The sequence below is a fragment of the Seriola lalandi genome, unplaced genomic scaffold (assembly GCF_002814215.2).
Source record: "Seriola lalandi dorsalis isolate HSWRI2012SDOR001 ecotype SW California unplaced genomic scaffold, Sedor1 jcf7180002054763, whole genome shotgun sequence".
Classification (NCBI taxonomy): domain Eukaryota; kingdom Metazoa; phylum Chordata; class Actinopteri; order Carangiformes; family Carangidae; genus Seriola; species Seriola lalandi.
This window is the reverse complement of record NW_019525316.1, coordinates 270,239-286,137: the sequence shown is the minus strand read 5'-3', so window position 1 is coordinate 286,137 and position 15,899 is coordinate 270,239. Positions and strand designations below refer to the sequence as shown.

The window sequence follows — 15,899 nt, the reverse complement described above, 5'->3', positions numbered from 1 at the left end:
TGTTCTCCATGTTTTCATGCATCTTTTCTCCCTGATGTTTCGAGGAAGACTTCCTTCCTGAGCGCCGGAGATGAGCATTGACAGCACTGCTAGAATGAATGTTAGCCTCATTGGCACGTTGGCTAACGGTAATCTGTTCCAGCCGACTGGTCAGTGCATTGTTCGCCTCTTCCAGTTTGTGAACTTCAACCATCAGACTGCAGTATTTATCCATGCTCTCATCAGCCTCTGTGCTCTTCTCCTCCAGAAGTTTGTTCACTTCTTCCAACTCACTCTTCATCTCCTCCAGCTCTTTATCTTTTTCTTCTAATTCACTCTTCCTTTCATCGAGAGCAGCCTTAAGTTCTTTCATCTCCTTGGTTTTTTCCTCCTCAGTGCTCTTTTTGTTTCCTGAAACACAAAAATGTTTAAAGTTAACAAAATTATCCAACAGCACTTTGTGGAGATTACGATTATAGATGAAGACTAAGTTAATTCTGTTAATCATATATGCACCTGAGCTGTTTAACATCATTTGCTTCTCTTGCTCCAGCTGTTTGCAGGTTTTCATCCAAAGATTCATCTTGCTGAGAGCAGAGTCTCTCTCTTTGGACAGACGAGCGGCACGAGATGTTAGATCTGACACCTAGAGGAGATGGACAGAGAGTGAAGTGGTAAGACTGGTGACGATTATTTCAGAGTTTAGTTTATTACTTTTTTTTTTTTTTTAAGATCTTGATCCTTGTACCTGCTCATTGAATTGTGCGACGGACAATTTGTGTGTTTCCAGGTCTTTCTCCATAGAGGCAACAGTAGACTGGAGGCTCTCTGAGAGTTTCTCTTTCTCTTCTTCTGCTCTTTGCTTCTCTTTTTCCAGTACAGACAGAGCTGAGCACAGGTTCTCTTTCTCTGATTCAATCAAAGAAAGAGAAGACTGCAATTCCTGTTTTTCAACCTCTAACTTCTGTTTCTCCTCCTCTATTCTTTCCTTCTCTTGCTTGAGTGAAGAAAGAGTTTGTTGCATGTCATGTTTCTCCTCTTCTATCAAAGAAAGTCTAGTTTGAAGCTTCTCTTTCTCATTAGCAACCACCTCCCTCTCTTGCTCTAGTCTTTCCTTCTCTTCTTTTACAGAAGCAAGAGTGCAGCGCAGCTCATTTCTCTCTTGTTCCACTGACAGTAAGGTGGACTGCAGTTTCTCTTTTTCCTCTACCATTCGTCCATTTTCTCCTTCTATCTGTTCTTTCTCTGCCATAAGAGATGAGAAGGATTTCACTGAGGCTTGTCTCTGATTTGCTTCTTCCTCCCACTCCTTTTCTAAAACGTCTTTCTCTTCCTCTTTAGCTTTTATGAGTGTTTTAAGCTCCTTAATTTCGCCCTCTAAAGCCTCAATACGGGCCCTCAGGTTGTTTCTCTCCTTCTCCCACTCGTCTCCCTGAGAGCGGAGCCTGTCTCCCTCTGTCTGCCACTCCTCCAGAGAACTCTGCAGACACTGTTTCTCTTTCTCCAACTCTACCAGCAGAGACTGCACCCTGTCTTTCTCCCCTTCTGTTTCTGCGCTCTTTTGTTCAAGTGAGATCTCCCTCTGACGAGAGGCTTCCAGCTGCTCCTGGAGGCCATCAACTTCTCTAATTTGTCTCTCTGCTTCCTCTCTCAGCCCTTTCTCAAGCTCTTCTACCCTGTATTTGTGTCTCTCCTCTTCCTCTCTCCTATCTACCTCGGCCTTCTCCAATCCTCTCTCCAGCTCTTCTTTAGCAGCCTTCAGTTCCTCTATCTCTCTGTGTTTTGTTTCCAACTCTCTCTCCATGTGTTGTTTCTCAGATCTCAGGCTTTCCAGCATGGCAGAGAGCTCCAATAGTTTCTCACTGAGCTTTGCCTTTTCCTCCTCCACCTGAGAGTTGTGAGGGTTCAAGACCGACAGCAGCAGAGTTTGTGAAAGGAGACAAGCCAAAGAGAGAAGGAAAAAAAAGTCAAGGATGGAAAGTCAGAGCATGAAAGAAATGATTGATATATTTCTTGGTTGACATAATGTGTCATAAAGTATGGAACAGGGCATCGAATAGCCAAACAGACTAGTTTAAAAGTACCTTTCTCCTCTCCTCCTCCAGCTCAGCTTTGGCTGTCTCAGCCTGTATAAAAGGATATAATATTTGTATTTAATACAATATAAGCAGATTTTCTTACCCTTTGTTTGATCAAACCCCTCCACATGTGAATTTTATCTTGGCAAAAATAAGTTGCAACAGTGAAAGAAATACTGTCTTAATGTAAGAAAAATACACTGATGTTTTTGGACAGAATACCTGTAGAAAAGCTTCCTCTAGACTTTGCTCTACATCTTCCTTCTCTCGCTCCAGGGCATCAATGCGATCTTGCAGCAAGTCTGACTTTCTCTGGGCAGCTACAGAGATACAGTCACGTTTAGGCCAACACATCACAAAACTTAAGAGGTCATGCCATTTCCAAAGATATGAAAAGTCACCTTTCAGCAGCTCTCCCATCTTCTTTTTCTTTCGTTCATCTGACTCAATGCGGACCTGAAGCTTTTCAATACCAGTCCTCATCTGCTGGACCTCATCTTGTGTGGCGTTCAGACGAGAGGCAATCTCTCCTTTTTCCAGTAGAGAGGACTCTAGAGACTGTGAAAGACGGTTCACTTCTCCCTCTAAAGCCTTGGGGAAGAAAATAGAAAGGAAGCTCATGACGAAGAGGGAAAATTATTTTTGATCTTTGCTGAAAGGGATACAAGACCTATATGCATTTGTTTCAAACAGTCTCCTCCATCCACTTTTTCAATGTAGTTAGCATTATTTTGAACAGATGGGATGTAACAGAGGTTTAGGTCAAACATTAGGCCCCATTCAAACATATTGTCTGGGTGTGACTCTCCTTGATACTATTTAAGAAAACTGAAGAGAAAGTGAACCATCTGAGAGCCTCTACTACTATCCTATAGCATGTGAAACACTGAGTGCTATCTGGAACAAACAAACAACACATCCATTGAATTACTGAGATAATATACCACATATTATAACATTTGTATCAAACGTCCTCCTCACCTGTATCTTGCTGACCATGGACTCAGTGTTTTGATTGACAGAGCTGTGGTCTTCTTTGATCTGGTTGAGATGGCCAATAAGCTCCTCTCTTTCTCCACTCTGTTGAGAGATTGCCTGCTCCTGCACGTTAATCTGCTCCCACAGCTGTAGTGAAAGACAAGGGATGAACTTTGAGTTAGAGAACAATCCTGAAACATCAACAATAAGTAAACAGAGGACATTTTACCACACATGGGTTTCAACTAGTAGTCTAGATATGCTATGATCAAACATGAGAATGCATTGATGTTTTAAGATGTTATCATGTCTTTAGCCAACAGAATCAAAGAGGCGTTTCTCTCAGCATTTATGTTGCTACACTCAGAACTGAAAATCATGAGCAAACAGAGAAGGACTCATAACTGTAAACTACATGTAAATAAAAGCCTACTTTGGGTAATCTGGCCTGTACCCTGATCCCAGACTCAACTCAAACCACCCTCTTGTTATTTTTCATGTACAGTATGTACCTGTTGCCTCTCTGTCTTCAGTTTCTCCATGTTGCCTTGCAGGGCTTCATACTCCTTCCTCCCTGCTCTGATGTCATCCTCAAGGATGGAAATTAGGTTCCTGGTGTCACAGTTCGTTTTCTCCAGACTGTGAACTTTCTCTCTCCAGAGCCCCAAAGACTGGCTCAGCTCATCTCGCTCCTCAGTGCAGGACACAAGCTCAGACCTCAGCTGGCTTGTCTGAGGAAATTATATTCAGAATAGTTATGTCACTCTGATTGATCAGTAACCTTAAAATACACACTATGTTCCATAACATCTTGCTGTGTTGTCAGTTTTTGCGCAAAGAATAATGGAAAAATCAGTTAATTAATGATTTCCCAATACATGTGCATTAACTTAACCCTTACATTATTTTGATGTCCAGCTTTGCTCACCTCTGTCATGAGTGTTTCTATCTGCTGCTCCATGCCTGAACAAGTCCTCCTCTTAGTCTCCATCTCATCCTGCAGTCTGGTCCTCTCCTCCTGCATGGTCTCCAGCTCAGACTCCATGCCCAGGATGTGCTGCTCCAGGTTAGCTTTCTCAGAGCGAACCCTCTTCAACTCACTCTCCTGCTGAAGGAACTTCTCGTCGCATCCACCTACAGAACCAAGAAAATTGATTCATAGGCACTCACAACCACATTTTAAAGTTTAAAATCATTACAATGTGAAATGGTGAAATGACTTCCTCATATGCAGTAAACTAGGACAGTATTTACCTTTGGCCATCTCCAGTCCTTCCAGCATCTCTATAACATCAGCCAGCTGACATTTAGCTGTTTGTAGCTGTAGAGTTAACGTCTCCCTCTCCTCTGACAGCCGCACCAACTGAACATAAGCACACATTAGTATCACTCATACTTAAATAATGTTATTGTTACTCTGCAATGTGTGAGGTATTTGTCATTGTGCAATTGCTTCCCCCTACCTGGTCAGCAAGGTCCGTCTTCTCCTCCAGAGTAATGTTCAGTTTATGTGCTGCACTACGTGCCTCCTCCTCTGCTGCATGAACTTTCTTTTCCAAGTTTGTAACTTGGACTTCCAGTTCAGATGTCAGCTCCTTTCTCAGTGCCAGTTCAGAGTTCAGACGGTCAAACTCTAAGCGCAGGGTCTGGAGCTCATTTTCTTGTTTTGTGATCATTTCTTTGTAGTGGGTGAGGTCATCTTGTCCCTTGGATAAGTCTCTCGCTGATAGACACATTGATATTTCTAGGTTATTCAAACATCATGCATATAAGCCAACACATAATTACTGCAACTGCAGTTACCAGCACAATTTAATTCCTCACCAGGGGATTTTAATTCTTTGGTCTCACTCAAGGAGGACATGGGTCGAGACATTTCACAGACTTCAGGGTCATTTTCAAGAACATCTCTGGGACGACTGCTGTCTTCAGGAACCTGCAAGAAAGAAGACAAAATAAAAAGGCCATAATAATAATGCTCACATAGATGTTGAACATTCCTAAATATCAAGCCAAAGACAAATCAATTGATCAAATCAAGACCAGTATCCCCGAACCCGAGTTAAACCAATGACAGCATCATGAATGAAGCCAAATACATTGTTGAAATACTTGTTTTCTACCTGATCTGAGGGTTGCTCTTGGTGGTGTAGTTGCTCCTCCTCATTACTTCTCATTTCCTCTACATCAACCACACATGCCTGCCTCTCCTCCTCCACATGTTCTTGGATCACTTCTCGATCAATGACTTCCTCCTTGAAGACCGGCTCTGTCTCACTACCAGGATTTAGGGACATGAGATTTACTTATCACACAATAAAACACATATAACATTTAATAATAGTACAAACATATAGTTGTTTATTTGTGATTAGTACAAAACTCATTGTACCTGAAAGCCTCGTCAGACTGGTGTGAAAGTTCACCCAGTTCAGACACTACAGGGCTCAGCTGCTGCTTAACTCGAAGGGACTCAGTATTTGTACTTGAATCATGTGTTAGCTCCACATCAATCTGTCCTTCTGCTTTGACTGGGGAAACTGTTAAGAGATGATTCAACATAAATGTACAAATTCAAATTAAAGTAGCAGAAATGTTTCATGAAAAACATTCGTTTTGGTTTACACGCACCACCAATGTCTGTCTCCTCAGACTCCATGTGGCTGATTTCTTCTCCTGGTCCCTCGGTTCTCTGTGATTCTGACAGCTGTTCTATGGTGCTTTGTTGCTCGCCCACCTGCTCCAACAGTGACTCGTACTGCTGCCTGAACACAGTCAGCTCCTTCTGTAAGCTCGCCAGCTTTTGATGCAGTTGGGCCTGCTCTGCCTCAAACTGGTGGCTCCTGTGATAAAACATATAATTCCAGCTAATAATAATAGTAGAAAACACTAAAGGCAAAACCATTTAACATACATACTAATGCATTTACTTGTAGAAGCACACACAACCTTTAGAGCAGGTAAAGATGTACTGTACCTCTCTCTGTTCTCCTCCTCAGTCCTCTGGTGCTCCTGCTCCGAGGCCTGGAGCAAGCGCTGGATGCTCTCCTTCTCCCCTTTAAGTGACGCCACCTCATTTTCATGCCTCTCAGTGCTTTCTTGTAACTGCAGCTTCTCTTCGGTTACTTGATTCACACTAGACTGTAGTTCGATGATCTCTTCAGTCAGTTGACTATAGTTAATTTCCAGCTGAAGCTTTTCCTCAACTACTTGATTCAAGTTGGTAACCAAATCATTTTTCTCAGATGTTAGTTCACTAATTTTAGCCTCAAGTTGGATTTTCTCCTCATTTATCAGATTGAGGGTAACATCTAGCTGGGCTTTCTCCGCAGTGACGTGTCTAACGGTTGATTCAGCGTCAAGTTTCTCAGCAGTCATTTGATCAATCTTTGTATCTGTTTGGAGCTTTTCTTCAGTTAACTGCTCAACTGTGGTCTGTAGTTGTTTGTTCTCCTCGGATAGCTTCTCTAAAGCCTCTAGCTGTTCCTTTACTTGAATGATTTCATTTTCTACTTGCTCTTTGTTGTCTGTTAATTGTTTCAAAGTAGTCTCAAAGATGTTTTTCTCCTGGAGAAACTGGTTGAGATCATTATCTTTGTCTTCAGTTATCTGCCTGAACGCTGTCTCTAACTTGATGTTTTCCTCTGTGATCTGACAGAGTTTAGACTCTAATGCGGCAACACTCTCCTCAAGCTGTTTTCCTTTCACAGCGTCCTCTTCCAGACGAGTTATTTCACAGCTTCTGTCGAATAACTCCTCCTTAGCTGTGACATATTGTGTCTCCAGCACAGAGTTCTGGGATTGGACCTCCTCTAAGCGGGATTCCAAGACAGAGACCTGAAAAGGTTACAGAATTTGGATTTAGTCACATAGAAGATATTTTCTTCCCTCAAGTGCAACAGGAGCTGGTAAAGATGATGTCAATTTGGTGGTCCCTGAATTTTATAAAAATGGTTTTAAAAACGCAGAAATGAAAAGAAATCAAAATGATGATGGATTGGAGTGTTAAAATACTGCGCTCTAAAAAATGATGATAATGAATCTCCATTTTAAGTCCAGTAACTGTGGCACAGAACGATTTTTGAGAGACTTGTGTAAGATGGTAGCCCTACCTGCGCTTTGCTGTCCTCCAGCCTGGCCTCCATGTCAGACATCTGGGTCTCATTCTGAGCGAGCTGGGCCTCCAGTGACTCTATAGTTCCCTTCAGCTCCTCCACTTGACTGTCAAAAGTGTTCATGGCTGTCTCGTTGTCTTCCAAGTCCATTTGCAGCATCTCCAGCTGCACCTGCATGTGAATAATTAAATGAAGAATGACTTAACATACTATATCGTAGTTTATTTGTTAAAATATCCTAAAGAAGCAAACATAACTATAGAAAGATTTAGATTATATGTAATAAGATTGTTAACATGTAAGGTCCAAGACATAACTGGGAATAAATTACCTTGATTTTGTTCATGGCGGCCATCTTCTCCTTCAGGAGATCAGAGGTTTTGGCCTGCTCTGCCTCCGCTTTATTTAGCTTCTCCTTCAGACTCTTTATTGTGTTGTCTCTCTCTTCCAACCCGTGTGAAGCAGCAGACAGAGTTGTCTTCATGGTCCTGATCTCCTCTCGACGAGAACTCAATTCAGCTTTGGCAGCAGTTACTGACTGCTTAGTGGCTTGGAGCTGCTCTTTAAGGTTCTTCTCTTTGTTGAGGAAATTCTCAATCTCTGAAGCGTGACTCTCCAACTCTTTACTCATCTTGTCTGTGAGCTCTTTGACCTCTTTCTCCAAAGCAGAGACCAGGTTACTTTTCTCTGTCAGGGTGTTCTCCAGGTTGGACTTGATTTGAATAGTAGAGGAGTGACTCTTCTCAAGAGCTTCTAGAGACTTTTTAAGGTCAGTGTGCGATTGGTTGACCACATCCAGTTCATTCTTCAAGACCGGAAGCTTCTCCGCTGCATCATTGTTTGAAGCCACCATTTCTTCTAAGGAAGATATCTGCTCCAGAAGATGGTTGATCTTCTCGGTCTCAACATGCTGGATGGTCTTCATAAGAAACAGAGCAAGAATGGAATTAAACTTCATATTTGTATTTGAACAACTGCAGTTGTGTATGCAAGAAACTTGAATTGTGTGTGAGACTAATGGAAACAGATTTACACAGTAAAGTACAAGTACATCTGTACAAGTATAGATAAAGACTATTTGTGCACTTGAAGATAACTATGGTAAATAAAAGGATAAAATACAACACTGCATCACAGTATAGCAAAATAAATCTAACAGTATTTTACCTCTGTTTCTTTCTTCATCTGTTGCATTACATTTTCCAGCTCAGCCTTTTGTTTCTCAAGAGACAAAATCTGAGCTTCAGCCTCTCCGAGCTGCTTCTCCTTCTCTTCTGTCTGACCCTGTTGGTCCTTCAGCTCCCCCTCTAACAGTTTGAGCTCTTCTGATTTTTTCTCATATATCTTTTTGTGTTCCTCTTGATTGTCTGATAGTATCTTAATTTCTTTCTGCAACTCAGCTCCCAGTTGCTCCTGGACCTTCAGGAACTGCTGCATGGAACTGACCTAAACATGAAAGGAAGATAAAAACTTAGGCTTCTATTGGTTAGGACAAAAGTAAGGAATAACACGCAACACAAGTTAAAAGTATAAAAAAGTAAGTCAGCAGATTAGATTTAAACACTCAGTATTCTCAGTCATAATACTCTTCATCAAGTGCCAGACAATTACTTTAATCATAAGGTTTTCATTGGATCAGCTCCAAAGGAATAAAAAAGAATAAATAATCAGTAAACTTAAATACGTTTCTGTTGCAGTCCGGTAAAGCAAACCTGAGTTTTGGTGAACAGCAGATCTTGCTGAGACTCCTCAAACCGCAGCTTGATCTGCTCTGTCTCTTCAATCTTCACTGAAACACTCTCCTCACATTGCTTTAGCAAGGTTGCCTTCTCTTCCGCCAACCTGGTATGGATTAGACAGAAAAGACAGAAAACATGGATGTTAAAAGCAAGTTGCTTTTAGTCTAACAATGGGGACACAGTGTTCATATAATACTGCACTATGGCATCTTTAAGGCTGTATCCAGTGACCTCTTAAACCCTGCAAAGTCATGTGACAGTGAGGCAGAGCTCTCACACACAGTCTCAACAAAAACTAAACTTTATAATGTCTGTATAGGTAGGATTTATCTCAGGGCCGTTCTATCGGAAAAAGAGTTAATATGAAATTATGAACTAAACAACAAATAAAACCCCCACCTGGCATTTTGCTCCTCCTGCTGAGCAGTGGTCTGTGAGAGGCTCTCTCTCAGCTGGCTGATTTCAGCCTGGCCCAGCTCCACCAGCTGGTCTTTGGAGCGGACCAGGTCACAGGCTGCCTGGTGCTCGTCCAGCAGCTGAGTGTTTGTCTTCTCAGCTTCCTCTGCTCGAGTTATTTCCTTTTGCAGCTGCAACTCCAGATTCTTGACCTGTTCAGGTAAAAAAAAAATAATAATAAAAAAAATAAACAAACAAAAAAAACATACACACAAGGCCAATAAGGATTTAGTTTTTCAACAAGTGCTGGTTAGGAATGGGTTTACTAACTGGCTATAGCTTCAGGTCCTGTCAAACTTAAAAATGTAATTGGATATAGAATAGATCAAAATCTGAATAAAAATGTAGAGCAATTCAGTGATGCTGAGAGATTTATTTATTTATTATCCGATTAAAACACAAAGATAAAGGATGCCATGCCTTTTAATTATCACATTCAATATCTTCAAATATTTTAATAAAAAAATATCTTTCAACCTGGAAGGTTACCTCCCCACCCCCCAAAAAATATATTGAAAAGCAATATAAGTCACCTGAGCTTCGAGCTGTGCCACTTGCACACCAACATTCTCCAGGTCTTTGGTGTGCTTCTGTCCAGCCTCAGAGATTTGAGACTGGAGCTCCTTGTACTGGTGTTCTCTCTCCTCCAACTCAGTGCTTTTGTTGAGGAGTTCTCCCTTCAAGGAATCGATGTGAGCGGACAGACTTGCCTTGTTTGCCTCCACACTCATGAGCTGCTTCTACAAGAATGACAGGAGATGTATTCAGGGTGAGGGGTAATCTATTTAAAGACTACTGTTAGTTTTACTTGAATTTTGGGGTTGATTTTATTTCTTACTCTAAAACTTGATGGCATTAGATCAACATATTTTCACAAGTTATAATGAAAATAAATAACAAAAAAACATCCTAGAATGCACTGGGCTACACTGATTGATGACTGTCACAATAAATTATCCTTCACAGAGGTTTGTGTTTTGTCATGTTTTTCTGTGTTTCTGACTGTATTAAAACTAATTATTTGTGAAATGAAAGCCCACACAAAATGTAACAGGTTTTGGGGTATGCAGCTCACTGTATGGTTTGATAAGTATGAAAATGATGTGAATAATATACAATGGCCTTCACATGTACACACACACACAAATATAGCTTACCTTAAGTTCATCATTAGTCTCATTCAGGGAGCTGAGACTGTTCTCCAAGTTGTTAATTTTGTCCCTGAGCTCCTTTTGCACAGCTTCAGTTTCATTAATCATGGTCTCCTTCTCTTTCTTCCACTCCAGCAAAGCTTGATGTTCTTGTTTCAGTTCCTTACACTCACTCTGACTCGCAGTGAGATTGGATTTCAGCTCTTGGCTTTCCTTCTCTAGGTCCATCAACCTGTTGGTCACCCTCTCTGTCTCCTGTTTCTGTCTCTGTAGTTCATTCTGAGATCTACGGTGATTAAAAAATATTTACAATGATTAAAAATCAAGTTAGGTAACATAGATTATAATATAGTTACAAAGTAGCAATGGTAACATAGCTTTCTGCTATTGTACAGTAAATCTATGTTTACCTGTCATTTTTGGTTTCTGCATCAGAAAGTGTTTTCCTCAAGTTGTCCAGCTCTCGGGCTGAAGCCTGAGTCTGCTGCTCCAGTTTCAACTGAAGTTTCTTCAGCTCTTCTAACTGTCCCTCTGATTTTGCTGAAGGGCAAAAAGACAATCGGATTAAAAAGGTGTGATAAGTTCAGATAATTCTCTAAAATAACTGCTACCCTTTGCCATTGCCATTCGTGCTACAAATTTACCTTTGAGGTCATCTAGTTGCCCCTGTGTGCGTTTGAGGCTCTGGTCTGCACTCTTCTTCTCTTCCTCTAGCTGAGACAAACGTCTGCTGCTTTGATCCAATTGGACAGTCACACTGTTCTTCTCTTTCTGCAGCTCCTAGAGGGAGGAAGAAGTGTGGAGAGAAGTTACAGCAAAAGATGATGACAGACAGTTGAAGACCGGGAGAAAAAAAGGATGGCAAGAAATGTAAAGAAAAAAAAATTTAAGTGTTGAGATAAATACATATGGACATTTTGGTAATTTGGTTAAAATGTAATGACATTGGTGGTATTTTTTAAATTTTTTCTTTGCCAGAAAGGGCTGTTCAGCTATTAACTACAGATGAAAGCTGTATCAGCAGACTTGCTTGTGAGATGTTAAATCATCATCACAGTAAGTCAATATTCTACAAAAGGCAACCAACCTCCATTTTCTTGCGGAGGTCCTGCTCTTTGGTCTGGCTGGCCTGGAGGCTCTGCTCTGACCTCAGCAGTTTCTGTTTCTGCTCCTCCACCTCCTTCTCCATCCCTCTCCTCTGGAAACCCATCTAGAAATGAGCAAGGGGATAGACAAGGAACAATTACATACAAGAGCAGAGCAAAGTCTGAGACATGAGACACAAATTAACACAATGACAACGTAATACATAGAAGTGTATCCGCTGCCCTCACAAAGAAGGTCTCAGTGAGTTATCACCCAAACTGATGGCTGTGTGAAGTAAGAAAGAATTTGAGTAGATGAAGAAAACTGCGAAGTAGGACAGAGAGGTTGCAAAATTACCTTCTCCATGTCAGCCTGCAGTACATTGTAGTCTTTTTTGGACTGTTGGACCTCTTGTGTTAGCTTGGTTCTGGTCTGGTTCAGCTGCTGATCCAAAGCATTGTGGGAACTCTGCAGCTGGGCCAGCTCCTAGAAGGAATATAAAAGTGAAAAAACCATTTGATTAAAATACAAAAGTGCTTTTTTTTTTTATTTATAGTGTCTGATAAAACCTAAGAACATTATGGCCTAATGATGGTATAACTCCACATTGTTGCACCTTCTGACTGTCTCTCTCTTGGTCTTTGAGTTTCTGCTCCAGGGTTCGTTTGCAGCTTTCAGCATTGTGCCTCTGACAGTTCATCTCCTCTGTGACTTGTTTCAGCTTCTGCTCAATTGAGGAACACTGAGAACAACACGCAATAACATTTTTAGTAATCTTTGCCAGTTATTTACATGTTTCATTTGCTTTTTAGCCATCTTTTCTACTGTAAACTATGTGAAATAAACAAAAAATCTAGCCCACAAAAATTAAGTCTCTATGTACTACTCATGGAAGCCTACCTTGGCCTCGGCCTGCTGGTGTCTGTCTGTAACCTGACTCAGCTCATGGCTAGTCTTGGCGATGTCTCTGTCCCGTTCAGTCAAGTCTTTGCGGGCCTGGTTAAGTTGGGTGTGCAGTTCCTGCAGCTTGACGGCCTGGCTACGAATTTCCCTCTCCTGATTGGACAGATTTCTCTCCAGCTCTGACACACGGCCACGCAGCTCTGATGAAGAAACAGTAAAAAAATCAAGTCCCTGCTGGACAGGATCAGGATTGTCACACTCAAAGGGAGCAAACTGATTTTCAGATGTAGTGGATGTGCAAATAAGTAGCTACTTATTATTTCACGGGAAAGAGTCCAAACACTAAGCAAGACATTAACTTCAGAAATATATCATAAACGGTCCACCTTGGTTGAGAGTCTTCAGCTGCTCCATCTGTTGATAGGATCCACTGGGACTCTGTGCTGCTCTGGAGGAGCTCATTCTCTGGTTGGGTTTGATAGGTGTCTCCTCATGGGCGTCCCACAGGGATGCCCCTCGCCTCTTCAGAGGGGTTTCCATTGCATCCTGAGACTGGCGGCTGTGGGCCTGATCTTGTTGTTGCCATGGGAATATGGAAGATCCAGCTTGGCGGGCAGCAATGTCCTTGTGGCTTACACTGACTGATGACTGATTCAACAGCTATAAGACAACAGGCAAGTTAACATCGCCAAATACAAAGAAACAAACACATAATAATTAAGTAATGTACTCACTTTAACCTGCAAGACTTTGAGTTCAGTCTCCAGCTTTTTCCTTTCCTCTACCTCCTGGCTGTACTTCTCCTGAAGCTCCTCTAGTCTATTATCTATGGCACACATACAGTTTACATGTCAGGGTAAATTGAAAATCCCCTCCAGGATCAAAATCCCAATAGATGATATAGGTGGAAACCAAAAAACATCTGAGGTGAAGAAAAGAATTGAATAACTTTTTTTTTTTTTTTTTTAAATCTATACAGCAGGAACTTTGAGATACAATTGATGACTGAAATACCCTGTTGTCTGTAGGCTGGAACAGGAGCTGGGGTAGAGAAACTTTTCTGTGGAGTGGTGTAAGGCTGAATCTCAGAGGAGGAGGATGACAAGGAGCAAGAGCCAGCCGGCTGAGAACGATCCAATTCATTTCTGTACCTGGGCAGATTAAAAAAAAACAAACAGAGACTGCATCACAAATCATCCAATAGTCAGTTAAACAGTTTATATACAGTCATTTTAAGCATGATGTATTGAGCACTTGACAAGACACCAACTCACAGGAGCAACATTTACAAATCCAACCACTCTACTTTCAAACTTAAAACTCCATTTCAACAGACAACTAAGTGAACTCACTTCTTGAGCTCCTGCTCCAGTCTTTCTATGGTCTTCCTGCAGGTGTTAAGCTGACCCTCCAGATAGCTCACCTAGATTCAGGAACAGGATTCATTTAGGATCAGAGGGAAGTATAGATTAATGTTAATTCCAGACATGTACATCCTCAGCTTCATTCTCCTTTTTCTTGCCATTACTGCACTTGATGTGTCTTGGTGAGTTTGTGCAATCATTGTAGTGCATGACATGGAGCTGCTCTTCAGTTACTGTGTAATAGTTATAATACAGCATACATACAAAATTATGTGTTTACTTTCTATAAATTTGATTCTAAAAATACAATGTTTGTTGGCTCATTCAAGTACATCTCTGAAATATGAACATGAACATCAGTTAATTATCATTGAAAAATAACTTTGTGCTGTAGTACTGGATTAACTTCAAACTAAATAGCCATAAATTGCAGCAAATATTTCTCTTTTACATTAGTAACTAACCTGTTGCTCTTTGACTCCGAGGTCATGAACGACCTTCTGACGGTTTTTCTCCAGAGAGTCACATGACTCTACTAAACACTGGTTCTCTCTTTTCAAAGAAGAGGTCTCTGTACGTTCACTGTCCACCTGGACAGAAAGAAACAGAAAATTAACAGATGTATGTTTAGGAAGAATTTCAACCTCTGACCACAACAACAGTAATTTCCCGCCAGGGGAATCAATATAGTTCATTTATCCATACTAAATCAGTTTATCAAATTTGATTAATCTTTTCCTCTCAAGCACTGACCTTTTGTTTCTGCTTTTGCAGGGCAGCCTCTAAGGAGTCAAGCTGAAACTGTTTCTGGCTCCTTTCCTTCTTCAGTTTATCCAGCTGGACTTCCATCTCCTGGATTTTCTGCAGGGCTTTCCCTGGAAGTCCATCCTTCCACTCCTCCACCGCCCAGCTCATGTTTATAACCTGACTGAACAGACAAATTTATTTAAAGGGTGCAAATCTGCACACTGTTTTTGTCCTAACGAAAACTCAGCAGTGAGAGATGTTATGATGATAATAGATAATAGGATAGTTAAACACGTTAAAATGATCAAATATTAGCGTCTTCTGTTCCTTCAATTATAAAGTCACGTAAAATGAAATGCTATTAAACACAAGTTAGCGTTTGCTAATTAAGCGAGTTAATGGTAACAAGAAAACGACAACATCACTAACGACTTGGCCTGATGTTGTTTACAAATTTATTTACAAATAAAATGTCATGCCTTAAGATTGACAGTACCCTTAACGTGTTGTTTATACCCTTAGCGTTACCTTTTACCGACGTGGGGGCATTGTGATGTTAGAAAAATACCAGCTAGTTCAAGTGTCTAACGAAACGTTAACTAACGTTAATGTTACCACGTAAGTTTTGATGTTACTTAGATACGCTGAGATATTTATGAATTATGAACCTGAAATGGACCGTAAACGTTCCGTTACCGACATGTATAAACGTTTCTGTTAGACTGAACGTTAATCGAGCTGTGGGAAACATGGTTTTGGCAAACATGACAACAAGTAATGTTAGCCAACGTTAATATTGGTATTAATCAAAGATATATAATAAAATGTGTTGTGAGAAGACGTGTTGCCGTTAACTTAAAGCTAAAATTTACGAAGGCAGCTACACTTACTTTGGGCGCGACGCTCCACTTGCAGACACAAACTGTTGGTGCTCGTTGGAAAATTCAAACTCCACCGGAGGAAATCGCGATCCACTCAGCTACATGCCCATTGGCTACCTCGTGTGACGTCAGAGTCAAAGATCGCAGATGATTGGTTTGCTTCCGTCACAGCAGTGCCACCAAGTGGTGTGACTTTGTAAATATCACATTGATCACAGACAGGATGTCCATGAACCTCCGAACACCATGGTCTTATAATACACCCATGCCTAAAACACACAGCAATAGAGACTTTTGTCTTCTATATGCGCAGAGATAGACTGAACAGAAATAACAGGACTTTCTGGTGTTCAGTCAGAAGTTTGTTTGGGGGACAAAAACATAAATGGTTCAGGACTCAAATTCATGCAAATGACATGGGG

At 41.1% G+C, this 15,899-nt stretch overlaps 1 protein-coding gene across 1 annotated transcript in view; it reads right to left on the bottom strand.

Annotated features, from left to right (window-relative positions):
* Positions 1–15,534, bottom strand: part of cenpf (centromere protein F) — an 18,918-nt gene extending 3,384 nt beyond the window's left edge. Inside the window, exons 1-36 of the mRNA XM_023424986.1 lie at positions 15,487–15,534; positions 14,603–14,777; positions 14,314–14,439; positions 13,838–13,908; positions 13,500–13,636; positions 13,220–13,311; positions 12,872–13,145; positions 12,483–12,685; positions 12,199–12,324; positions 11,940–12,068; positions 11,584–11,706; positions 11,141–11,276; positions 10,907–11,036; positions 10,503–10,782; positions 9,879–10,085; positions 9,289–9,497; positions 8,863–8,992; positions 8,318–8,596; positions 7,482–8,069; positions 7,148–7,321; positions 6,013–6,872; positions 5,667–5,878; positions 5,428–5,575; positions 5,159–5,312; positions 4,860–4,971; positions 4,499–4,758; positions 4,290–4,398; positions 3,964–4,169; positions 3,548–3,766; positions 3,039–3,182; positions 2,459–2,648; positions 2,280–2,377; positions 2,064–2,105; positions 728–1,867; positions 496–625; positions 1–390 (exon numbers count right to left, since the gene is read on the bottom strand). The exon at positions 1–390 is cut by the window's left edge and continues 195 nt beyond it. Coding sequence (XP_023280754.1) covers positions 1–390; positions 496–625; positions 728–1,867; positions 2,064–2,105; positions 2,280–2,377; positions 2,459–2,648; positions 3,039–3,182; positions 3,548–3,766; positions 3,964–4,169; positions 4,290–4,398; positions 4,499–4,758; positions 4,860–4,971; positions 5,159–5,312; positions 5,428–5,575; positions 5,667–5,878; positions 6,013–6,872; positions 7,148–7,321; positions 7,482–8,069; positions 8,318–8,596; positions 8,863–8,992; positions 9,289–9,497; positions 9,879–10,085; positions 10,503–10,782; positions 10,907–11,036; positions 11,141–11,276; positions 11,584–11,706; positions 11,940–12,068; positions 12,199–12,324; positions 12,483–12,685; positions 12,872–13,145; positions 13,220–13,311; positions 13,500–13,636; positions 13,838–13,908; positions 14,314–14,439; positions 14,603–14,764 — 7,990 coding nt within the window. The 5' untranslated portion in view covers positions 14,765–14,777; positions 15,487–15,534. The remainder of the gene's footprint in view (positions 391–495; positions 626–727; positions 1,868–2,063; positions 2,106–2,279; positions 2,378–2,458; positions 2,649–3,038; positions 3,183–3,547; positions 3,767–3,963; positions 4,170–4,289; positions 4,399–4,498; positions 4,759–4,859; positions 4,972–5,158; positions 5,313–5,427; positions 5,576–5,666; positions 5,879–6,012; positions 6,873–7,147; positions 7,322–7,481; positions 8,070–8,317; positions 8,597–8,862; positions 8,993–9,288; positions 9,498–9,878; positions 10,086–10,502; positions 10,783–10,906; positions 11,037–11,140; positions 11,277–11,583; positions 11,707–11,939; positions 12,069–12,198; positions 12,325–12,482; positions 12,686–12,871; positions 13,146–13,219; positions 13,312–13,499; positions 13,637–13,837; positions 13,909–14,313; positions 14,440–14,602; positions 14,778–15,486) is intronic.
* Between the last annotated feature and the right edge of the window lie 365 nt (positions 15,535–15,899).